This window comes from Felis catus, chromosome F1 (genome assembly GCF_018350175.1).
Source record: "Felis catus isolate Fca126 chromosome F1, F.catus_Fca126_mat1.0, whole genome shotgun sequence".
Taxonomy (NCBI): Eukaryota; Metazoa; Chordata; class Mammalia; order Carnivora; family Felidae; genus Felis; species Felis catus.
In genome coordinates, this window is record NC_058384.1 from 664,502 (window position 1) to 690,562 (window position 26,061).

At 50.8% G+C, this 26,061-nt stretch overlaps 1 protein-coding gene across 5 annotated transcripts in view; it reads right to left on the reverse strand.

The window, feature by feature from the left end:
* The window catches only part of TP53BP2 (tumor protein p53 binding protein 2), a 53,007-nt gene that overhangs the window by 17,527 nt on the left and 9,419 nt on the right, over positions 1 to 26,061 (reverse strand). For 4 of the 5 annotated variants that reach the window (XM_045049151.1, XM_045049150.1, XM_023247640.2 and 1 more), the window contains exons 2-5: positions 11,524 to 11,671; positions 6,372 to 6,485; positions 3,559 to 3,641; positions 6 to 107 (exon numbers count right to left, since the gene is read on the reverse strand). In XM_045049151.1, coding sequence (XP_044905086.1) covers positions 6 to 107; positions 3,559 to 3,641; positions 6,372 to 6,485; positions 11,524 to 11,671 — 447 coding nt within the window. Of the gene's footprint in view, positions 1 to 5; positions 108 to 3,558; positions 3,642 to 6,371; positions 6,486 to 11,523; positions 11,672 to 13,762; positions 13,909 to 26,061 lie in introns of those variants that run through there. The other variant, XM_019821423.3, reaches the window with a different exon arrangement.

Below are 26,061 nucleotides of genomic sequence, written 5' to 3' on the forward strand. Positions count from 1 at the left end.
GTTACCTTAGTGGCCAGCATCTGCTGCTGGGCCTCAATCTGCTGCTGCTGGCGGGACGCCATCTCCTGAAGCTCGGCCAGAGTCAGATCCATCCCGGGGCTGCCAGCCTGCAAACGAAACCACAAGCGCTCCAGCTACCACGAAATGATCCGCGAAGGTCTGCTTAAGCCGCACCTGAACCCATCACGCCAAAATCGGCCGTTTTTCTCCCGTAATATTAACGAGACCATTAAGTTTCATGTTAACATCCCCACAGTGACTTATTACGTTCAGACATAAAATGTACCAATAGACCAGCACTCTTCAAGTTATAAATGTAAAAGTAAACAGTTTCAGTAGTCGGTGGCCGAAATGGAACTACTTAGAATTACCTTGTTCTGTAGTTAATTTATACTAGAAAAATAACATTTGATCACACTAAACATGACGCTGGGGCACCAGCGGCTAACCTAGAACACAGTCATCACAACGACCTTTAAAAACATGACACTAGCGAGGCGCGCCTGGGTGGCTCAGTCAGTTAGTTAAGTGACGTGATTTCTGCTCAGGTCATGATCTCATGGTTCGGGAGTTTGAGCCCCACATCGGACTCCACGCTGTCAGAGTGTGAGTCTGCTTGGGATTCCCTCTTTCCCTGTCTCTCTGCCTTCCATGCTCCCTCTCTCTCTCAAAATAAATAAACTTAAAAAAAGGGTTTTTTTTAATATGACACTAGCATCAAAAATATTCAAGATACACTGAGTTATGAGGGACAAACAAGATGTCTACTCTCAAAGCATCTACTCAACACGCTCCTAGAAGTTCGAAGCCACGGTAACAGAAAAGAAAAGGCCGGAAGTTGTATCCAGTTTGGAAAGGAAGAAAGTAAACTGTCTTGACTCACAGAAAACATGATCTGTGAGGAAAACGCTACAGAGTCTACAAAAGAGCCTCCAGAACTAGTGAGGTGTTTGCAACATTGCAGGATAAACGATCAGGAGGCAAAAATCAACTGTATTTCTATATATTGACAACCAGAAATTGAGGAAAAATTTCACGTTTACTTATTTTGAGAAAGAAGGCACATGTGCACAAGCGCATGCATGGGGAGGGGCAGAGAGGGAGAGAGAATCCAAACTCGGGCCTCAATCTCGCAAACCGTGAGATCACGACCTGAACCCAAACAAAGAGTCGGATGCTTAACAGACGCCACCCAGGTACCCTAGAAAAGCATCTTTAAAGGCCGTTTCCAGTAGCACAGAAACCATGAAGTACTTAGGAATAAATTTAACACGATGCACAAGACCTGCACCCCGAAAACTCACAAACTGCTGAGAGAAAGGCCTGAATGAAGCTGGGGTAAGTGACATGCTCGTGAATCAGAAGCTCACGCCCGCAAGATGACCACGCTTCCCGAACTGACCTGTACACTCGGCAAAGTGAACTCCCAGCAGGCTTTTTTTAATTCTTAAAAAGGGATTAAAGGTTATTTTTTATTTTAGAGAAAGAGAGAGCGCACGAGTGGGGAAGAGGGGTGGGGGGGTGAGAGAGCAAGAGTGAGAGAAAATACTAAGCGGGCTTCATGCTCAGTGCAGAGCCCGACGCGGGGCTCAATCCCACTAGCCTGGGATCGTGACCTGAGCCAAATCAGGAGTCAGACACCCAGTCAACTAAGCCATGCAGGCATCTTCCAGTAGGCTTGTGTGTGAGTGTGTGTGTGTGTGTGTGTGTGTGAATGAACAAGCAGATTCCAAACTCTCATAAGGGAGGGCACAGGATCTAGAACAGCCACAACAACCTGAAAAGGAATAAATTCAGAAAAGTCACACGGCCTGACCGGAAGACTTCCCCATGCTCTGGTGACCGACACAGCACGGTCAAGACAGAGGAACGGAGAGCACGGACAGACCCCCACGTGTACGGGGCAACGGCCTTGAGACGAAGGTGCAAGGCCCTGGAGCGAGAAAGCACGGCCCTTCCAACAGGCATCCAGCTTGGTCACCTGGACGTCCGCGTACACAACAGCACGAGCTCGAGTCCTCGTACCACAGCCAAGTGTTCAAAGTGGGTCATAAAATTAAATGTAAAAGAACACGACAAAACTTCTCAATTGAGCGACTATCTTTTATCAAAATTAGGAACACGTCACAGACCAGGGAGAATATTTACAAAGCATATACCTCATAAAAGACTCGGATCCAGAATAGAGTGCTCGAACTCAGTACTAAGAAAGCAAACAAACAAACAAGGAAAAGTATAAACAAAAGAGGCGAACAAATATGTCACCAAGTAAGACACACGGGTGGCAAATAAGCGTGTGCACCACAAGCCGTCAGAGAAACACGAGGTGAAGCCTCGGGGGACCGCAAGGCCCCGGTCAGCGACAATTACCAGGACTGACCACACCAGATGCAGGCGAGGACACAGAACAACTGGAACTCTTGGATGGGAACGGAAAATAAAACAATCACCTTGGCAACCAGTCTGGCAGCTTCTTAAAAAGTGACCAGCACCTGCCACGTGACCCAGCACCCCACTCCTAGTAGCTGAAGAGAACTAAAGGGACGTGCCCGTACACAGACTAGGACCCAAATATGACAGCTGGATACAGACTAACCAGAACCGGCAATAAGCCCAACATCCGTCTACAGGTGGATCAGCATGTTGTGCGGATGGAGTGCGTCCCAGCAATGAAAAGGAACCAACCACTGACCTCCAGGACGGAAGGGATGAAAATAGCTATGCTGAGCACATTCAGACAAAAAGACTATATACTGGAGGATTCCATCCATGTAAAGTTCTGGAAAACACAAGTAATTTGTAGCGACAGAAAGCAGACAGGGGGTCCTTGAGGACGGGGAGGGAGGCAGGAAGGGAAGGTTATAGAAGGACATGCAGAAACCCAGCGTGATGGACACTGTCACTATCTTGACTGTGGTGACGGTTTCACAGGTGTGTACGCGTGTCAAAACTTACCAAACTGTGCACTCGAAATATGTGCAATTTACTGTATGTGGGTCAACTATAGTTCGATAAAGCTGTTGAAGAAGAACCCAGTGAGGGGGGAAGATACGCTGTGTCAAGATGCACTCAAATCCTGTTAATGGCTGAGACCGTTGAGCCTTCCAGCCCCGTAAGAGAAGTGTAAGATCTAAGAGAAACAAGGAGAATTTGGGGAAAGAGGAGCAAATGGTCTGGATTCTCACATAAATTTACCATAGACTGGGGAAAGATAACGAGGCGAATCCCTAACCGTATTACAAATTCTGAGCTCTGAAAAGAAAATGTCTACCAGGTGCCCCCAAAGATACTTACTAAAACTCATTACTTGCTCAACATTTGCTTTGTTCTGAATGTGAGGCATTTCCAGCATCTAAAACTGCTCTCGACAGTCACCCATGCCGAGATCATTAAAATCAATCCTTTGTATGAAATAAATTTACAATAACCTTTACAGAAGAGGGCCATCCTTCATAACCCATTGGAGAACAAAGTAATAATGAATGCGAGTTGAAGGTCAAAACAGCAGATCACTGGCACACGTGCGGCGCGGATAGAAACAAAAAAACGATCACTTACGCCATTCTCCTTCCTTCGATGTTCACCAGGAACTTTTACACCGTTTCTTCTTAAACTTGGATCCTGAGACCTTGGTCCACTCACTAAGCACAAAATTCAAAAACCAGGCATTAATGCTAGAACGGACAGGTGCCAGAAGGAGCAGGTCACCTTGGGGTTGTCACTATCGCTCCTGGATACCGGAAGCAGAAAGGACGCCGTAAACAAAACACCTCCCATCATTTGCTCACACTGCTGCTCCTGGCTCTCCACTTAGCTAGTCGGTTGTGAGATCAACAACTTTCACGGAAAGAAATAAGTGAAAATTAAATCCATCCTCCCCCGTGCTCATCAGGTGTGTTTGTAACTTCCACTGAAAAGAAGCAACTGAAAACAGAGTTAAGAGCCGTCTTGAATATTTTTGGTTTACTGGGGACATTTTATGGTAGTTCATAAGTACTATGAAGTACTTCCCCATTTATTTGAGTAAAAAATTTTCCATTTTCTTAACTTGGGAAAATACTAACTACAGAACACTGTATATTCCGCTTTACTGGCTAAAAAGAATTTTTCTGGGGCCTGAAGCCTGCTTTGGATTCTGTGTCTCCCTCTCTCTCTGACCCTCCCCCGCTGGTGCTCAGTCTCTCTTGCAAAATAAAAATTTAAAAAAAGTTAAACTGATACAGTGTAAGAAATTTGTAATTTGAAATATCAACAGCTTTTTAAATATAGAAAATCAAGCTTATATCTGTACTTCCCGTATATTAGAAAACACAGATCTCCCAAGAAATTTTAAATTAAAATTTCTTTTCAATTAAATGTCTATTATACCTACTTGAAGCTCAGCACAGATTCCTGCGCCCATAAGTAAACGTCTGTCCTCAGAGCCAGGTATCATGCGGACACCTAACGCGAACGCACTAGCTTTATTTTTAAAACACTGTTCAGTTCTGACAACGCGGCTCAAGTCACCTTTCACAATATTTCCACAAGAAAAAAAACCTGCCTCTTAAGAGTAATTGCTTTCTTCACCACCTCAAAGAGAGGGCATGCAACCAGTGTCTCGTTAGCATGTTCAGGACTCAATCAGAGTCAGAGGCCCAGGTCCTGGGCCAAGGGCACAGGGAAGAGGACGGGCGTCCCCTAACCCAGACTCGCACCTCACTGGCGGATGCCGCTGCGGCCCAGTTCGAACGCTGCGGGGCCCTGGTGTGTGCGACAATGTAAACGGCTCCTCGATCTTTGGACTGGGCTTCTCACCTTACAGACACACTGAGGCTGTGTACTGCACTCCTATTTAATAATTTACCCACGACCTACCCAGAAGACATGGGAACTGTTGGGTGAAAAGGTAAAATTCAACTTATTACCAGAGGATGTGTGCGATAATGTAAGTAAAAGACAAAACAAAAATGTGATTGCAGACGCCAATTTACAACTACAAGAAAGGCGGCTCGGGAACAAAATAAGTGAGGGTTTAAAGGACACCTACAGACAGCAGTGAGGATGGAGAGCGTGTGGCCAGCCCAACTGAGGGGTCTCGGCTGTGCTCCAGGTTCCGCCCCAGACGTGTGACCTCGGGCAGGGCAGGTCACCTGCGTGCCCACGCTCTCCTGCAGTGGGGACGAGGCCACACTACGTCACACGCCACACGTAAGCATTTCTAATGGCTGGGCACCACGCGGGCGCTCGGATTAAGGCAGTAAACTCGAGATGTTATGTTACATGATAGCGAACACCTGTTTCCTACATTCCTACTCACGAGAGTAATGTCCTGAGATCACAAACCCTCAAGTTCCCATTTTAAAGGTTCTCACACTTTTAGAAATACCTAGTACTCCCACTTATCGGGGGGCTTCCCCCAGGAACAGAGCCCCTCAGGGTCCCCAGGACGGCTCCACCCTCAGGGTCCAGCCATGGTCGGCCCGGCGTCCCTCCACTGGCGTCTTCTCCCTCCTTACCTCATCTGCACGCCCCGGTGAGAACCCTCATCCCCACAGCTGTGACCACCTGACCCCCACAGCCTCCGTCCAAAGCCCGCCTCTCAGCCCCTAACCCTGGCTCATCTCCTGGCCCAAATCCCCTACAAGTGCTCTCCCTCTGGGATCCTGAATTTAAACGGTCTGGGTTTGGACCCTAACTTCCCGTCACTGCACCTGTTCAGGAACCCGGGACCGCAGTCTCCTCCCCTGCCTAGCCTCTCCCTGCAGCTCCCCTCCACCCCTTCCCACCAGCTCAGATGCCGTCCGTGTCCTCCTCCCGATTGGGCCGGCAAAACCCCAACTCTGGGGCAATCTAATCGTCTTCTTCCAACATCCGGACTGCAGAGCCCGGCTAGAAGGAAAGCCCAGGGTCTGGGATCCGCGGTGTCCCGAGTCCGTGGCTGACGCTCTTCTGTTCCCTGTGACGGCTCACGTGGGCCTCTGTGCCCCCCCCCCCAACCTCAGAGAAGACGACCAGAAGCCCCTCCTCCAGACCCCACACCACCGCCAACCGTATCTGTCCTCTCTCCCTCTGCACCCAGGAGAAGGTCTCGCGGGCTGAGGGCGCCGCTCCTCAGGGACCCACCAGCACACATCGCCGCCCCCAAATTTCCACCTCCTGCTCTAGGGACTCCTTTCCGCCCGATTCTCCCCTCTTCAAACACCACAAATCAAAGCAAACCACACCCTTGGCTCCCTGGCGGTCAGGTCTTGGCAGCTGGGCCGTCCTCAGGCCTCCACTCCCTCCCTCTCCTGCACCGTCACTCAAGTCACCAGGCTCCCGACACCCCCCACCCCTTCCAAAGCAAGCAAAGTCCACAGCCCTGTTCGGATTCACACGACGCTACCCACCTGTGTCCCTGCCGGGGGGCCGTTCGTGACGAAGGAAGAAACGAACTTCGTTCCTCTGACTTCCAGACCGCTGCAGAGCCTCAAACATGCGCTCGTTATCAGCAACCGGACGCTCTATGGAAACAAACACATCATGTGACCTGCAGGTCCAACGAAGGGCATTTGCTCCCATCCTTCGTGCAGATTCTGCTGATGGGAATACTTAGCGTCTTAGATAACTTTTTTCCCATTAAAAGAGCCCTTAGATGGGGCACCTGGGTGGCTCGGTCGGTTAAGTGTCAGACTTGGGTTCAGGTCACGATCTGGTGGTTTGTGAATTCGAGCCCCACGTCGGGCTCTGTGCTAATGGCTCGGAGCCTGGAGTTGCTTCGGATCCTGTGTCTCCCTCTCTCTCTGTCCCTCACCCCCCGCCTCTCAAAAATGAATAAACTTCAAAAAAATTTTTAAAAAGTAAAATAAAAGAGCCCTTAGAAATAGTGTCACAGATGCTCCACACAGTCCGTGTCCAACCGGGGGGCACAGGAAAGAGGAACCGGTCAGGGCCGGCCGCCAGGAGCACGGGACTCTAGCTCAGTGCCTGATGGACTAGCCGCCGGTGACCTCGAGGGGTTTCTGAAGTCTGTCAACTGTGACACAGGATGGTCTCTGAGGTCCTTTCTAACTCGGATGTTCTAGGCCTCTCTAAGCATACAAACAAGAAATTAAAAATAACTTTCCAAACAGCCTAGTCTTCCTATTAGGCTATTTTTAAGTTATAATTCTATAAACTATGTTAAAAAAAAAAAAAAACAGACATACCCGTTTCCTAACAAAAGGCTGCTTACTGCACTGAAAACACAATAGACCCTTGAGTAACAGCTATGACCTGCCCACGTCCACTTACGCGGGAATTTTTTTTGATAAATACAGGGCAGTCCTGTAAATATTCCTTATGGTTTTTCGTTTTTTTACTGTTTCTTTACTTTGAGAGAGAGATAGAGAATGTGAGCCAGGGAGGGCAGAGAGAGGGAGAAACAGAATCCCAAGCAGGGTCTGCACGGTCAGTGCAGAGCCTGATGTGGGGGCTCGAACTCAGGAACCGGGAGATCATGACCTGAGCCGAAGACGACACTTAACTGACTGAGCCCCCCAGGCACTCCACGTTCCTTATGATTTCCTTACTAGCATCTTCTCTCTAGCTTCCTTGACTGAAGAACAGTGTGTAATACACACGACATACATAACATGGGCTGCTGGACTTCCCGGGCAACAGCAGGCCGTAAGCAGTTTGGGGGTAGCTGAAAGTCACATGTGGGTTTTCAACTGTGCCCCAGGGGGCCGGTACCCCAACCCCCCACATCGTTCGCTGCATGTCTATTCGGCCCCTCTTCCGGTGAGACCGACAGCTGTCAAACTTTTCTAGAGACAAAAGGACACAGCTAAACACTCTAATAAATGCGAAATTCAGGAGAAACCATGGTTGTAAGCTCCCCTCAAAATACCTTGTCATCTCCAGGATCTGGATATAAACACCAAACCTACTGCTCGCGGACACAACTGCTCCCAATCGGAGCAGCTCCAGTGGCGTCAGTGTGCTACTTACTCAACGTGAGGACGTTGAAGCGGCCGGCGAGAACTCGGCGCGCCTGCCAGTAACCGACACCACGACGCCAGCACCTGCAGCGACCACAGGGCGGAGAACAGGCAGCCCGTTTTGTGGGCTGACCCTGAACTCAGTCCCGTCAGCTCCAACAAAGTACAGTTGTGCTTCCAGTCACGGTAAAACAACACGCGGAGTTCGGAGGTCCCGTCTCTTCCACAAGCCACAGAAATTCTGAGACCCCCCAAAAGGAACACCCCTGACAAGAAAGACACCCCCAAAAGCACTTCTGAGCAGACCTTCTACCTCCTCACCCAACATAGGCACACATGCACGCGCACACACACACACGCGCGCGCTTTCAGAAAAATGAGATGAAACCCCCAGGCTCCAGGAGCCAAGAGACAAGTCAAGGAAGTGAAGAAACCCCAGTCCCCATGGGGGGACTGCTCAGCAGGTCTGGGAGCCGGGGTCCCGCTGGCCGGGAGGACTGACCGCAAGTGCAGGAGCACACTTCGGGTTCTGCAGACCCCCTGCCCACACCCCCTGCCCACACCCCCTGCCCCAGGTGAGCGGGGCCTGCCATGGATTCCAGGGAGGGATTCCGGGGAGGACGGTGACGTTAGAAGGCTAGTAAAGGGCAGAGACAGGACTTGATACCCAAGATCTTGCTCCTAACCACAGCACCACACCAGCAACCCTCAAATGAATTATGAATTCACAACAACCCATCCAAATCCCAATAGGATTTTTCCTGGAACCTTTTAAGGTCCTTCTACATTGTATCTGAAAAAAATATATATATATAGAAGAACAGCTCAGGTATTCTTTGAAAAAACAGGGGTGCCTGGGGGTGGGGTGGGGAGGTAGGCTCAGCCGGTCAAGCCTCTGACTCTTGATTTCGGCACAGGCCCTGATCTCACGGTTCGTGAGTTTGAGCCCCATGACAGTGCAGAGCCTGCTTGGGATTCTGTCTCTCTCTCTTCCCCTCTCTCACGCCTACACATATTCGCTCTCTCAGAAATAAACAAATATTCGAAAACACAAAAAAAGCAGAACAATGAAATGCACACCTGGCTCACCGATCCCTAACACGCACTAAAACCACACAGTAATTAGAACAGTTTGGTTCTGTTGTGAACAAAAGACACAAGTGACTGACGGAAGCTGGCAGGAGTGAACCTGGCACGAGATCTACCACGTACACAGAGACGGCTCACATCGGGAAGGAAGAGAGCACCGATCGGAGGGGCACTCAGAACAACTCACTCTCTGTCTGGAGACAAGAACCGGCCCCCGAACTCTCACGAGTCACAGACTGATGGGGGAGGGACAGAAACCACTAAAACCAGCTTTACGGACCAGGAGAGCGGGTTCACAGCCTCGAAGTAAAGAAGCAGCCTTGTAAATCACACAGAGAGACCCGGGCCGCAGAGTAGTTGGTTTTGGTTTTAACGCCTACAGATCAAGAGGCAAAAGAGCCAAGGGAAACCTGAGCAACGGCTACAGGGAAACAATTCTCTGAAAATGGAAACCCAGGGGGGTGCCGGGTGGCCCAGCATTTACCCTGGATCTCAGCTCACGACCTCTCAGCTCATGGGCTCGAGCCCCACCTCGGGCTCTACACTGACAGAGCGGAGCCTGGAGCTGCTTCGGATTCTGTGTCTCCCTCTCTCTCTCTGCACCACCCCCGCTAGCTCACGCTCTCTCAAAAAGTAAAATAAAACATTAAAAATAGTAATTTTTAAAAAGGAGCAATTACGTGGAGTACTGAGGGATGGGAGTAGGGACGCGCTTCTATTCTGTCTATATTATTTCCTCTTTTACAAAAAAGAATACGTTCAGGTGCTGTCATTTATTTTAAAAACTAGAAGAGGAGGGGCACCTGGGTGGTTCAGCCTCTGACTGATCTTGGCTCAGGTCATGATCTCGAGGTTTGTGAATTCGAGCCCCACGTCAGGCTCTGCGCTGACAGTGTGGAGCCTGCTTGGGACTCGTCTCCTCCTTTCTGCCCCTCCCCCACCTGCTCTATCTTTCTCCAAATAACTTTAAAAAACTAAAACATAAGTTAGAAGACAAAATCTTCTAAACATCATCATCACATAGTAAAGGGAACTCAAGTGAGCAAGACACGAGAGAAGAAAGAACAGGTAGAATCAGAGTTTCCGGGAGACACTGAGCCTCGGCAAAGAGAGGGACGCCTCTTCCTCTAGGAAAAGGGAGGAAGGGCAGGCGGGTCTGGAGAGAAGGCGAGGGGCGCACAATGGGTGCTTCCGATCACCTCAGTAAACCATAAACAAGGTCACTTCTGATGCAAGGAGGCTGCCAGAAGCATCCAGCAGTGCGCGGATTCACTCAGGAAGTGCTCACTGAGCACCGCCAGACCCCAGGCCCTCCCCTGAGCCGCGCACACCAATGACAGGGACACGCAAGGCCTCTCCTCTTAGGGAGCGACGTTCAAGTGCACGTGTGTGGGGCCACGGGGATTAAAGCGGCAAGAGACGTGAACGCTCAAGAACCAGCGTGACGTGTCTTAGCAGAGGGGCAGATCAGGGTGACATCACGGCTACTTCAGCAGGAGGTAACGTTTCAGCTGAAGTCCAGGCGGCAAAACCTGGAGGGAGAGCGACACAGGCAGTAAAGGAGCCGGCGCCTGTGGCCCTGAGGAGGGAAGGAGCGGGGATCATTCAGGAACACCAGAGAGCTGCAGGAGGACGGGGAGGAGCCAGTATCCGGCAGCCACAGTCCAAGATCAGAGTGTGGATTTGATTCTAAGCAGAAAGCAAGTCACTGAGAAGAGGAAAGTCAGACTACCATTCGGGCCCCTCTAGCAAATGGTCTACTCTAGCTCCCCTGCGGGGGGGAAGGGAGGAAGTGACCCGGGGAGAGGGCACGAGACCTCTAGGACGCCCACCGGTAAGCGAGTCGACCAAAGGCGACCAGGAGGTCTTGCCTGGGCCACCGGAGCATCGGGAACGGCGTGGACCCAGTCCCCACGGTGTGCGGCCGGCGCCGGGACACCGGGGGGCAGGGGGCGCTCATGCAGGCTGCACAGGACTGAGGGGCAAATGACGGAAAATTACTCCATCTACAAACTCCTCAGGGGCAAGAAGAGCAGGCTGTCCCGCTTCAGAGCTACAAAGATACAAAGAACTAGAGTGAGGGATTGATCTCAAAGCTTAAAACAATACCCAAGACCTCAATCCCCCCCCCCACCACCACCACCACGGTGACGCCACACCGACCGCCTTCCTTAAAAACCTGCAAACACGTGCAGAGGGCGATGCACTCGGGACGCCTCACATCTCTAACTCAGTCAAGTCCAAGCACCCAGAAAGCACCTCGTGAGCACCATACGGTTTACCGGAAGCTTCCACCGGTGCATCACCTGCCTGTCCTCTGACCGCGCACACCATGGCGGCTTCAGTGTATCGCAGGGAAAGAAAGAGCAGAAAGGCTTTATGTGTCACACCACGGCTGGACGGACGCGCTCCCGACGCACGTGTGCCGCCACGTCTACAATCCAGGAACCACAACGCGGCCTAAGGGGCGCGCGGGGTGCCCGCCTCGTACCAGAGCCGCAGCGCACTTCAGCCAGGTGGCACTCGCTCTCGCCAGGTTCTTTGCACAGATCCACCACATCTCGGCACGTGGTTTCGGGGGTCACGGGGACCTCGGTGAAGTGCTGCTCGTTGTCGCTGAGGAACACGGTGAGGAACATCTGCCAAGAGAGAGACAGCAGCTGTCAGCGTCCATTCCTGTCCCCAGAGTCCCCGTCCAAGTGCGTATGTGCTGGCAGCCATCCCCCCCCCACGCCCCCCGCGGCACACAGCCTGCAGAGCCCCTGGGGTCCCTGGCGTTCGGTCAAACCGGCTCACACAAAAGGCCAAACCGAGTCTTTCTGTGACGCTGTCTGTCATCTGTTTATCATGGACTCATATGGTTCGTGGTGTGTGCCCCACCCGTCCTGGAAACAGAGCTGCCCACCAATCCCGAGGGCAGTCGGGCCACCACACGTGCGCAGGCTCTTTGGAGGGAGACCTAGAACGTGACACGTATCGCTCTAGAGGTGGGGAAGGGAAGCAGGAGGCAGAACACGGAGGGAAATCTAGTATTTACACCACGCGCGTGTATCACCTACTCAAACCATTGTGTTTTTGGGGCGAAAACGTTTTAATCAAATCAAATGCCTACGTTACAGCCTGAAGTCTCCATCGACGAGGTACGAGCAGAACGACTCTTAGGGTAACACTTGGCTGACCTCGTAAACACTCGGGCAGCAGAGGCTGGAATCTAACCCCGTTAGCAAAGCCTCTCCTTCTAAGAGCAGACGCTGTATCTTAACACTGATAGAGCAAAGAGTGCAAACTCTCACACCCATTCAATTACCCCCCAAAATGTCGTCCGTTCCCAGCCCAGCCACGCAGGCAAGCAACCCTGGCACCCTCAACTCCGAGGGTGCCTCCTCCATGCCAGTCGACAGGCATCAGGATAAAGAACCACCTCAAAGAGGCCCAACTGCGGGCATCCATCCTGTGGAAACACTTCCCCAAAGAGAAAGGCAGAGTCGTTGGCACGTCAACCTGTGGACCAGCACGCCTTCTGTAAACATAATTAACCACCACTAAGCACCGCGAGAAGTTCGGGTTGTAAGGCCACCCAGCAGCAGCAGGAGCAGGACGCGCACTGCGTGCACGAGGACACGCGAGATCACGGGGCAGTCCCGGCACCCACAGCACCCGGCTGCCCCTGCCCGGACACCCTCGCCCCCCCAGGCTGGATGCGACAGCCGCAGCACACATTTCCCTGTAAGAAGGCAGCGCAGGACGCCACAAGGGCTGGGTCGGGACAGGGCACACGCACGGCAGGTCGCACTCCCCGGGCACCCTGCAGCCCCTCCTTCGCCCCGCCCGTGTCCTCTGCAGGGCACAGTCCCCCCCTTCGGACAGTCCAAGCTCTCAACGCACAGGAGCACGTGCACGTGCAAAGTAACCCGGAAGACCGGAGCGCACGAGCAGGTAACCCAGAAACGTTACAACAGTGGGCACCGTTGCAACAATACGTAGGACGTGAAAAATCCTGCACCCTCTCCCAGGATGAGCTGAGAAGCTTCCAAGCTAACTCTATCCGGTTTTCACACCCCGACGAGCTCTATTAATAAAGACACACGGTGCCAGGCCTCACCAGGCCAGAAAGGCAGCCCGTGAACGCACACCCACGCAGCCTAGACAGAATCACCAGGGCAGATGACAGTAACGGAGCTGGCACTCGGCAGCGTTCCCCACACCAGTGCTCTCCCTGAACCTGAGCGCCTCGAAAACAGGAACACTTTTACCGTAAACAACGGGCTTAAGGTGTCCGTTAAGCTGCAGGAACATTCTGTGCGCAGTCTGTGCCCTAAGCACACCAGGGGCTGCGACAGGTCCCAGCGCCTGGCCCGGCCCGCGTCCCCCTGTGGGACCTCAGAGACTCACGTCAACCCTGAGAGCTGAAGCAGGCACTGTTTTCTCTTCATAAACAAAGAGGACTCACGGAAAGGACCCGCCTGGCCACTAAAACGACAGTCAACTCTGCTCTTCCGATCCAGCCTTACCCTTAAGGCTGCGGCCTACGGCAGGAAAATACCAGGAAAACTGGGAAATGCTCTATGCGCCAGTCACCCAAACTTTACTATCTGGGAAACAACAGCTTTGTTTACTTTAAGCAGGATCACAAGTAAGAATGACGAGAGGCTGTTGCAGGTTACCAACCCCGAAGAGCCACAGCCCTGGTGTGAGGGGCGAGTGCAGAGGCCAACCCCACGTCTACCTACCGCGTGCAAAGAGGTCCTCTGGGGTACGGACTGCAGCAGGTGTCCCGAAGTCCTCGGCCGAGAGCTGGGTGGCACTGCTCCAGACTCCTGGGCAGGAGGTCTGGGCTCTACCCCCAGCTCTGTTAATAATTAGTTAGACCGCCTTAGGGAAATCACATCACTGAATCCCGGTCCTCCCCTTCAAAGTAAGAGTCTTCGGCACCCAAACGGCTCAGGACAGCTCTCTACAGCAGCCTGCAAGCCGCAGGTAGCAGTTCAGGCACCAAGTGAGGGCCTGAATGAGGGCAGTGCATAAGGAGATATTCCATAGACAAGACCAGATCTGGTGACAAAATGCAGGGGGGGGGGGGGGTAGTGCTGCGTGTGAACCCCCCAACTCTGTGGATGCAGAGTAAATTCGGGAGGAGGAAGCAGGGCTTTGCGGCTGTGGCTGCATCAGGTGGGAAGTTTGTGTGGATTAGCTGACTTGTGACCTGCGCACACCAGCAGCTGCCCCCGTTACCTTTCCAGCACCCCCCATTGCCCCGTGTCCGTGACCCTCCCACGCAGCACGCATGCCGGGTCCTGGGGGCCTGTGCACCTGCCCTTCCGTCTGCAGCCCACCAAGCTGCCCCCCCCCCCGCCCCCCTCAGGTCTGCACTCAAATGTTGCTTTCCCAGTGAGGCCTTCCCTGGCCACCCTTCCAGAAAATCCCAATACCACCCACACCCGCGCACATACTCCCTGCTTTGTGCTCTCCTTGGCATAGTCACTAACGTAGCGCACATTATATTTACTTAACTTTGCTCTCTCCATCTTCCCTTCCAGAGGGTCAGCTCCACACGGGCCGGTATTCTGACGGTCAATGCTGCACCCTCAGCACCCTGCACGGGGCCTGGTGCGCACCAAGCACGCAGCGGCGGCGTATGAACGGATGAACCCTGGAGCTGGTCCTGCGTGTCGCAGAGCCGCCTCAGACAGCACAGCTGGACACGATGCCGGACGGAGACAAGGGAGTGTCCATCCGCCATCACCTCCACAGCATACACCACGCCAGCCAGCTTACGTCTTCAACATCCTTCCCGTTCGTTCAGTACTTACAGACCGTCAAGTGAACAAACTAAGTCCTCAGTGGAAACCACCTTTAATAAACAGCGAACACTCGGAGGCAAGGGAAACAAAAACAAAAAGGAACTACTGGGACCTCATCAAAATAAAAAGCTTCTGCACAGCGAAGGAAACAATCAGCAAAACTAAAAGGCAACCGACAGAATGGGAGAAGATATTTACAAATGACATATCAGATAAAGGGTTAGTATGCAAAACTTATAAAGAACTTATCAAACTCAACACCCCAAAAACAAATAACCCAGTGAAGAAATGGGCAAAAGCCATGAATAGACACTCCTCCAAACACATCCTGATGGCCAACCGACACATGAAAAAATGCTCAACATTACTCACCGTCAGGGAAATACAGATCAAAACCACAATGAGATACCACCTGACACCTGTCAGAATGGCTCACATGAACAACTCAGGCAACAACAGATGTTGGCGAGGATGTGGAGAAAGAGGGTCTCTTTTGCATTGTTGGTGGGAATGCAAGCTGGGGCAGCCACTCTGGAAAACAGTATGGAGATTCCTCAAAAAACTAAAAAGAGAACTACCCTACGACCCAGCAATTGCACTACTAGGCATTTATCCACGGGATACAGGTGTGCTGTTTCGAAGGGACACGTTTTGAAGGCACCCCCATTTTATAGCAGCACTATCAACAATAGCCAAAGTATGGAAAGAGCCCAAATGTCCATTGATGGATGAATGGATAAAGAAGATGTGGTATATACATATATATACACACACACATGTATACACATATATGTATATATGTATACACGTGTGTATACACATGCATATACGTATACACATATGTGTATATATATGTGTACATATACACACACAATGGAGTATTACTCGACAATCAAAAAGAATGAGACCTTGCCACTTGCAACTACGGGGATGGAATTGGAGGGTATTATGCTAAGTGAAATTAGTCAGAGAAAGACAAAAATCATATGACTTCACTCATAGGAGGACTTTAAGAGAGAAAACAGATGAACATAAGGGAAGGGAAACAAAAAGAATATAAAAACAGGAAGGGGAACAAAACAGAAGAGACTCTTAAATATGGAGAACAAACTGAGGGCTGCTGGAGGGGTTTTGGGAGGGGGGATGGGCTAAACGAGTAAGGGGCACTAAGGAATCTATTCCTGAAATCACTGTTTCACTATATGCTAACTAATTTGGATGTAAATTTTAAAAAATTAAAAATTAAAAAAAATAATAAACAGCGAACACAGCACATAGCACAAAATTCAAAACAGAGGGGGCCGTGCGGAGAGGGACCCCCACCTCTGGGAGCACAGGGCAGGAAGGAGGATGCAGAGTGAACCTGGAGGGGCTCAGGACCACAGTCCTCCAGTCCACACGCATCTGCGCGGTCCCAGTCTGCAGCCATCTAAGGGGAAAGGGAGCCCAAGGGCCTGGAGGAAGGGCTGGGTCACACCCGGGGCAGAGCAGGGTCAGCGTAGAGAGAGCAAGGGACAGAGGAACCAATGAGGCCGCTGGTCCTCATGCCAGGGTGTGGACAGAGGGCTGTCCGCCACGGGCTGCAGGGCTGCACCCCCGCACCCCCAGCGCCTGCGTGGAACCGGGAAGGGGGCCGAGGGTCTGCGCGTGACTGGAAACCACCATTCAAAGGCCAGAGCAAGGAATGTGGACTCCAGTGGAGAGCCCACTGGAGGCAGAGGCGCCAGTGGTGGCCAGGGTCGCGGTGAGGGACCACTGACAGCTACGGGGCCTCTCTAGGCGTGATGAAAATGCTCTGGAATTAGCGTGCCGGTTGCACAACAGGTGGAAAGAAACCCCTGCAGGGCACACTCAGAGTGGTGGTATGTGAATTGTATCTCCGTTTCTCTTTTTTAACAAGAGGTCATTGGAGGATTCCAAACAGGGAGGTGAAGTGACGTCACTTAAATCATTCTGGCGACTACGTGAACAGACACAGGGGACACGCAGCACCTGCAATGGACGGTGACCCGAGCGGCAGGGAACAGCAAGGGTGGTGAAAACGGCTAGACGTGGACAGATCTGAAGGCTGGGCCAGGAGATGTGCTCAACAGGAGGCACGGGGCAGGGGCGGGATGGGAACGCGGGGCAGGGGCGGGAGCCTGGATGTGAGGTCTCAGCACCTGGAGAGCCTCAAGGAGGGGAGGAGGGGGCCGGCAGGGGAGCGCCCACGGACCGGACCATCGGGGTCAAAGGGGAGCTGCCTACCAGACACAGGGACTGGCCAAGGAGGCTGCAACACACAAACACACACACACACACACACACACACACACACACACACACACACACGACCATCTGCCTGGGGCAAGAGAACACGAGGCCTGAGGGGCCAGACACTGAGGAGCACCGAGGGCTGTGCCTGGAGCTGGCCCCGTGACCTGCAGACACCCCCCCCCCACCCCCCCCAGAGGGCAAGCACTCCACCAAGGACTGAGGCACCAGCAAGGAAACAGAAACTACCCCAAGGAGTGTGAGGCCCAGCAACCAAGTCGAGAGAGTGTTTCAAACGAAGCCCAACGAACTCAGAGCTGAGAACTGACCCCGCAGCCCCCCCATGTGGCACTCTGGAGCCTCTGGGAAGACAAGCAGAGAGGGACCGGACCACAGACCCCAAGCGGAGGACGCAGACACAGCACCGCGAGGCCTCCAGAGACAACCTGGGTTTATTCGGAGGCCTTTTCAGACAATCATCCAGTATCAGGAAGGAGTTTACCGGCCAGCACATTTAGGCAAACACAGTCTGCAAAAGGCCCTCAGTTCTGGGTCCTGATTGAAGGCCAGAAAGCCTGGACACGAGGTACCTCAGTCCACCTGCCCTACTTCTTACAGAAGAGATCTGTATTAAAATGCAGTGTCCTGTTAATGGGCCATTTTTCCTCATCTCCTAAGGAGTACTGAGGCCAGTATCACAAAAAAAAGATCAGTTTCATCGTGTTTTGTTTTTAGATCTTGCAATCTGAATGGATTCCAGTGGGTTAAAAGGCATCCCAAGGGAGAGTCCTTGGGGACTAAAGAAGATCCCACATGTCCTCAGTCTCAGAGAGCATAATCCCTTTCCTCCAGCATACTAGAACGACATGGGGGACGGACAAAGGGCTTTTACTGGGATTCATGGGGCCATTTTGCTACACTTAGCCCAGTGTATGCCGAAAATGCATATCCACATGGCTGGAACATGTTTCCGAGGGCACTGCTGAAAAAGGCAGGGGAACAGACCTTGGCCCCTTTAAAGACCTTGGCCCTTTTAACCCCTCCTCAACAGCCGACTATCGATATGTAAATTACTGTTGGGCCAAAAGAAAATCAGTGCATCCTACAACCAAGGGGAGTCTTGCTTGGTCACAGTCCATACCCCCCCCCCCAATGTCCTGTAGGCGGGATACAGCATGGAGGAGAAACTGGGGAAGACAGATGAGCTCTCGGAGGCAGAGTCAAGCCTGGGTAGGAGCCACTGCTCTCCGCACCTCACAAGACTGACAGAAAGTAGGGCTTTCTGTTACCAGTCAAACAGCCAAAACGCGGGGCCAGGAGATGAGGCTTCTCCTGGCCGACAGGGTCAAAAGATGAGGCTTCTCCTGGCCAGCTATAGGAAACTGAGATGAAGGCCACCTTTTCCTCCTCCTTCCGATAGATGGGCAATTCCCCAACCAAGGCCAATACCCCTTTAGGATGCATTCTGAAAACCTGGCACGGTTTTGATCCACAAACCCTACAGAAAAAGGGACTCCTTTTCTTTTGCACCGAGGCCTGGCCCTGATACAAATTGGAGGAAGAAACCTGGCCGCCAGGCGGAAGTTATCAATTATAATGCTATCCTACAGTTTGACCTGTTTTGCAAATGTGAAGGGAAACAGGAAGAAGGTCCCTAGGTTCAGTGTTTTTGGAGCCTTAGAGAAAATCGAGGGACGTACAAGGTCGATCCCGGCCTACTGGCAACCCTTTCCAAGGGCCCACAACAATGAAAGGAGAGAACTAAGGGCGCCTTGCTGCACCCACAGCAGACCAGAGACAGGGGAGGGGAAGACTTCCACCTCCACCTCCTCCTGCTCAGGTCCTCAATCTACATATCCAGACTTAAAAACCGTGCACTTTTGCTCCCTGCTGCCCACCTTACCCAGGCCCTCCCCGTAATGTAACAGGTGTGTTTCCCCTACAAGAAGCTAGGGTGCAGGAAGTGGGGGACACAGGGAGGCACCACCGTAAGATTACAAGTACCTTCTTCATTGCAAGATTTAAGACAGATAAAAGAATAGGTACGTTTTCTGATGACCCTCATGGGTATATAGAGACTTTTCAGAATATTACTTATGTTCCTGAGTTGACCTGGAAAGATACAATGCTTTTGTTGAATCAGACTCTTAATGAGACAGGGAAGCGTGGTGGTCTGGCAGCCGCTGAGAGATATGGGGACGAGGAGCTCCTTAATTACCATGGGGCTGGAGGTCCTTCAAGAACTCCCAGTTCCCTACTGGGGTTCAGGGAGTCTGCCCCAACATCCTAACTTGGAACTATGATAATCCCAATGGGGAACTGTATCACTACCATTTCCAAGCTTGTATGTTGGAGAAATTAAAGGAGGCCTGAGGTAAAACCCTTAAATTATGCTAAGTCGGTCACTATTTTACAGACGCAGGACGAGAGCCTTCCTGGAAAGGTTAAAGGTTAAAATACGGCTATATTTAGCCGAGACCCCCTGAAGCTGAGATGATTTTAATGGACAGATCTGTCACTCAACCAGCCCCAGATATTCGAAGGAAGCTGCAAAAATTGGCTGTTGGCCCGGAAGGGACCCTGGAGGAGCTCTTATGAGCTAACAAGTGGATATATTACAACCGAGATCAAGAGGAGAATCAGGAACAGGAAAGGAGGCCTAAAAAGAAAAATCTAAGGCCTTCATCGCAACCTTGCGTACTATGTCAGATCAGACTTCCTGACCGAGGTCCTGGCACCAAGCGCCATTTACGTGGCCATTCAGGGCACTGGAAACGAGAATGTTCTCAGAGGGGACAACAGAAGTGGAAACCCCGTAAGCTGTGCCCCTTGTGTGGAGACAGTCACTGGAGATCTGCATGCCCTCGGGGATCTCAATCTGCCAGGGTTCAGATAACCCGTGTCCCTGAAGGGAATAGATGGGTCCTGGGGGCTCATCATGGTGGCTCCCCCGAACCAACTGTCCACTGGAAACCCAGAGCCTCAGGTAACTCTGGAAACAGAAGGAATTGAGTTCCTTCTTGACTCTGGAGCCGCCTTTTCTGTCCTCCTTTCCACTCCAGGCCAACCATCCAAACACAGCGTTAACAGAGGCGTTTCTGGAAAACGTATGACTAAATTTTTCTCTCAGCCCCCAGGGTGCATGTGGAGAGATTTTTTTTTCCCACATTCTTTTTTGATAATGTCAGAGAGCCCCACTCCCTTGCTAGAAAGGGACACTTGACTGAATTAGGGACGACAGTGCTGCTAGCTCCAGGACGGATAAACAACTGCTTGAACTTAGAGTAATCGGGATATCGAAGATCAATCTTTCCTCGAGGTAAAGTTAAATACTCCTTGTGGAGCTATTCCTATGGAAACCGGATGGCCAAAGGAAGATTGAGGATCGAGAACCAAAAACTAGTTCAAATGCTTAATTATTCTAAGCAATAATATCAAAAGATCCAAATAAATGTGGAAGAGGGAGGAAAAGCTAGTTAAATTAAAAAAAAAACAAAAACAAAAACCTGACCACACACGTCAGGGACTCTCTGGATGGCTACTTCCCATAGTGTGACCTCCTCCCTAGGAGGCATTGCATTTGGAACATTAACGCTTGCTGGTCTAATATTCTTTTTTCATGTCATTTGTAGAAGCCACTGCATATGCCAGAAAAATAAGAAAATTCTACTAGCCCAGACATTCCTGATGCCCTCCCGTTATTTTGAACCTCTGGATCGACCTCTGAACCTGCCCTGACTGCCATACCCCTGTCACCGCCCCCCTTCTAGCAGGAAGCAGTTACGGTGGGTTGTCCCAATTCCTAATGGCAGTTAGGAGTCACATGTTCAAAGGGGGGAATATGACAGAAAAGATGGAGTTCAGTAGGCAGAGAGGGAAAAGGTTAGGCCCTCAAGTCCCTGAGTGGGGGGAAAAAAAAAACAAAGCACACATATTCTAGAACAATGCTGGGTGGGAGCTTCTGACCACAGCAAACCCCTCGGGCGTAAGATTCCTCTTAAGAAACAAATGTCTGTGTCTTGTGCCCAAAATAACCTATAAATGAAAAGCGAATCAACTTAGCAAAGAGGATTGTGAGAAATGAGATGATTCATTTTCGGAAATACTGAATAAAAGCTGTGCTGTCCAGTAAACAACAGGTTTACAACCCATGGGAAATTGTGACACCCTCTCCCTCCCCACAATGGAGTCCCAAACCCCTGGAAACTTCACTTCCTGGCTCTTCCCCTCCGTTTCCTGGGCTTATTTTCACGGGCTTTGCAATGAGCATGCGCCAAAGAACTGAAGTCTCTGTGTCACCTCAAGGAATGTACGCTTGTCCCAATCAGACTACTTTTCGCCTTCCGTGGGCACAGGCGACTTCCGGGGAAGGCTGTAACCTCTGCAGTATCGGCCAATGAGGAGCCAGAGGTGCAGCGTCCCGCTCGGGGATAAACTGTCTGCTGTAACGGCCCTGGGTGTGCCTGTCGGGCAGACACCTGCTCTTGCAAGAACTTTCGTTAAAGCCTCGTTTCACTGTGCTCCGAGGCTCCGCTTCCCCCCCTTGAATGGGTCGGTGGGCTCATTTCTCACACTATGTAAGATATAAAATCTAAGGGAGACAAAATTTGCCCATGGAAACAGGAGACAACAATTTACTACTAAGCTAGATGGAGGAGACTGAAGGTAACATGTAAATTCAGAAATGAAAAAACCGAACATGACTGGAGACACACTGACGTTTCAGCAGATGCACAAATTAATGGAAATTATAAGAATAAAAAGTAATCTATAGTAAGCTTACTTCCAAATATGCCATCTTTTCCCGACACATTGGTAAAACACTGTATTTTCAAGAACACGGAAATGACGTCATCACATCCTTCCCCACAGGGAAGCAAGAGAAATGGGGCCGTCAGAAGCCGCTCCCCCATCCTGACCGCTCTGGCCAACCCCAGCTACAGGCGGAGCTGCACCTCCTGGAGCCTCGGAGGTGACCCACGTTCATCACGAGGTGTGCGGCACCAACCAGGTCAAGGAGGCCCGTGAGCCCTCGCAGATGCACCTTACAGCACCAGGACCGTGAACCGCTGGGGTGGACAACATGGGAGACGGGAGAAGCCAACCCCAGACCAGCCCCTCTCAGGGGCAGAGACATGCTGACTTCTTTCTAACCTGCCCAACCTGCCCAACCTGTCAATCAGGAACTTCACTTTTCATCAGATGAGCCACAAAGAGATTATTCAATGAACAATAAACTCTATCAGAGCAGAGGACAGAACAGACGGAGGACATGAGGTAACACGAATGGCAATCCCTGGGAGAACATAATGGTTTTAAATAAATTACAACAATGAAGTACCGCTTACAACTATTAAATTCATAATTTGATTAAAAGATCCAACAGAGATGAGACTGTAGGACAGTGGTTCACCCCTGACATGATGATGGCACTGTACATAAACTGTCAAAACCCTTTTGGAAAGTAAAATGGTCATGTGTCAAAAGCCATAGAATTACGTATACCTCACGACCTTACATCCGGTAATGCATCCCAAAGAAATAATTGAAACGAAGAAAAGTTCTAAATGCCTGAAGATTTTCCCTACAGTGTTAGATCCATGAACAGTAATTTGGAAAACTAAATATCCAGCGACATAGAAAGTAAGTTTAAATACCTTTGCTGGAAGGATTATGATCCAGCGACCAACTACTATGAATACGGGGTCAGCGGTGAAAATAAAGTTACCAAATAGAATCACGTCAAGTTGTGGATTATAAGCACTTAAATTATACATACATACAAACTGGCTTGTATGGAATAAACAAAATCACTGATTAGGAGAAAAGGGATAGATGTCACTTTAATATTTTTACAATCTCAACGTTAATATATTTTCACGGTAATTTCAGTTGAAAAGTACCCTTAACATACACTGTGATGAAAGAATGTGAAAACACTTCATTAAAAATGCAACTGCGATCATTATTTGCATCTACTTCGTCAGGTGCTCCATCTGAAAGGAAAGAAGGTTCCGGAGAAGACACGCACTCCTCACACTAAGTGGCGCCCAGCCCTCCACACTCTGCACAGCCATTCGTGCCCAAGTCACGTCTGAAGGAGACTTGCCCTTCCAAAAATCCAAAGTCCCAGACAATTTTCATTTAAAAAGAATGGGTCACAGACTTATTTTTAAGAGCTCCCTTTTTAGAGGACTTGTATTCGCTGTGACTATAATGTTCTGCTATTTACATAAGAATGATTCATCTTCAAGGAGGCATTATCTCCGATTAAAATTTGGAAGACTTTTCCAAGAGGAAATACAAAAAAACTGGCTACGGCATTTACAAGAAATTAACTTTGTGCCAGAGGCTAAACTTTATTCCTGGGATTTAAAGAGCCACGTCAAGTTCCACAGAAAGAAAAAGGAACCAGCAGCGGAAGACGCTCCTGGTCACCGAAAGGCAACAAAGCTTTGCAACAACACCTTCGAGTTTTGACTTCTCAAAACTGAAATGCCTCAGGTCTACCGAAGAGAAAAAAGAATACGAGCGGGAAAAAAAATGTCCTTTCAAGAAAAATGAAAGGGGTGATATGAATCCTCCCCAGACCTTACAACGCACAGGAAACTCGCCAGAAGGACAGCCAGCTAAGGACTTCCCAGCTGGAAGATCAGGGAAGGGTCTGCATGGCTTGGGCTTTAATATTCGGCTGTGCAGAGAGAAACGGGAACTGTCACCTCACTTCTACACTGTGCGCTACCCCTCCTGGAGGAGGGCCCCCGAGTACCTTCCAGAAGAGACTGCCACCAGGCCTCCCGTAACCTGCTCAAGACAAACACCTCCCTCCACACGATCACTTAGAGAGGGGACTCGATTAAGACGAGGAACATCAGCCAAAGCTTCTTCAACCTCTCAAACGCACCCAGACACCGGGCCCAGGCAGAAATGAGGCTCAGGGCCTCCGCGGCTCCTGGGGTTTTCCGCCCCGCCCCCTCCCAGGCTGGCCACCCCGGACCGGCCGCCATCCTGCGTGTTCAGAGTCAGCACCGCTGCCGTGAAAGCCGCGAGGACTCCCGCCTGCAGTTTACTCTCAAGGCCCTAAAGCTGCTTTTTAAAACCCCCCAATTTCCAGGAGCTACATGTCCCAGGCTCCACCAAGGGCCGGCGACACTGAGACCTACGCTAGGCGCACTGCTTTTTCTTATGGTGTGTTTCAAAATCAGTCCATCAGTTTCTAAGGCCAAATCTGACTTATTTAAAACAAAATCATAAAATCATCACTGGGTGTCTTTTTTTTTACTCTTTTGGTCACTACAGCCAGTGAATAGAATCGAGAAATCAACAACACATGAAGTCTCGATACCAATCACTGAACACTCAGGACCCACTGAGTGTCATCCAGAGTGCCGTCACTGTCTGAGATGATCACCCTGCCAGAAAAAAAACGGTAAAACAAGTAGAAGTGGCTACTTTATTGTGGAGAAATGTTCTCTACATACAGAAAGAGGGTCTCAGAACGCTGCACGCTGGTCTCGGATGTTAGATCACACCCCCACTTCGTACCCGCAGCGACAGAGCAGTCACCTCCGGGACTTGGTCCTCCTCCCAACGGGAGTCCCTCTGGAGAAGCTCCTGGTTCTGAGCCCTCCCAGTCCCAACTGCTGAATGACCTCTGTCACAGCCAGCAGGGGCGAGGACGCTCCAGGGGAAGACGCCACACACGAGGGCTGAGTCGGGAACGATCACGGCGCCAGGAGCTAACCTGATAACACTATGGAAACACCACCTCCATGTGCCCTGGCATTTATCTCTGCACAGTCCAAATTTCATGGAACGTAGTTTAAGTGACAGCCTCAAATCACCAAATGAGAAATCTAAACACCCACAATTTTCCTCACTCACCTCCCTAGATTAGCTCAGCTGTTCCCTACACCCTGTTCCCTACCGTCTAAGCCACCCCATCCTTCTAGGATAATTCAGAGACCTTAAAAGTGCCTCCAGCTCCTCCTCCTCCTCCACGCGCACACACACGCACGCACACACACACCCTCTAGCCAGAAGAAAACTTTCTTTGTCCAACATCTACTCACACTGCAGTTGTTTGTATCCTGTCTTATCTGCCTCACTGGTCTACACATTCCTTTAGGACCGGAGGCTTTGGCCGTAAGGTTTCCTCCACCCCCGAACTACCTTGCTATCTTAGTATCACAAACCGCAAACATGCTCGCTGAGCTGCACGGACACTGTGGGTCAGAGATGCGAAGCTCCACGGCACACGGGAGTCAGCAGGAGAGCAAAACACGACCCAGAGTGAGCTCCGGGGCACCTGGGGGGGCTCAGCCGGTCAAGTATCCGACTCTCGATTTCAGCTCAGGTCATGATCTCATGGGTCATGAGATGCAGACCCGCTTTGGGCTGTGCACTAAGAGAGCAGAGCTTGCTTGGGGTTCTCTGTCAAAATAAAGAAACATTTAAAAAAAAAAAAAGTGAGCTACTACACGAACACACGGTGCAACTTCCGTGAGCTTTCTCAAAGCCAGACGGCGTCTCTAAAGAAGAAACAGAGCACTCTGCTTATTTGAGGGTAACTTGAGAAATCTGTTCCAGGGGCGCCTAGGTGGCTCAGTCTGTTGAGTGTTGAATTCTTGACTTCGGCTCAGGTCATGATCTCACCGTTCACGAGTTCAAGGCCCACGTCGGGCTCCACATTGAGCATGGAGCCTGCCTAAGATTCTCTCTCTCTCTCTCCCCCTCTACCCCTCCCCCATTTGTGGTCTCTAAAGTTAAAAACAAAAATGATAAAGAAGGAAAACCTGTTCCCTCCTTTTCAACCGTGCCCGACACCAGACTTAGACAGACTTCAAACCCCAAGTACACTCGCTCCAGGCCACTCTGTACTCACCATCCGTCATAAACAACAAATAAAGTAAGAGGACTAAAATCTGAACTACGTCATTCCGCACCTGCAACCCCCCCTTCCCTACCGCTGCCAA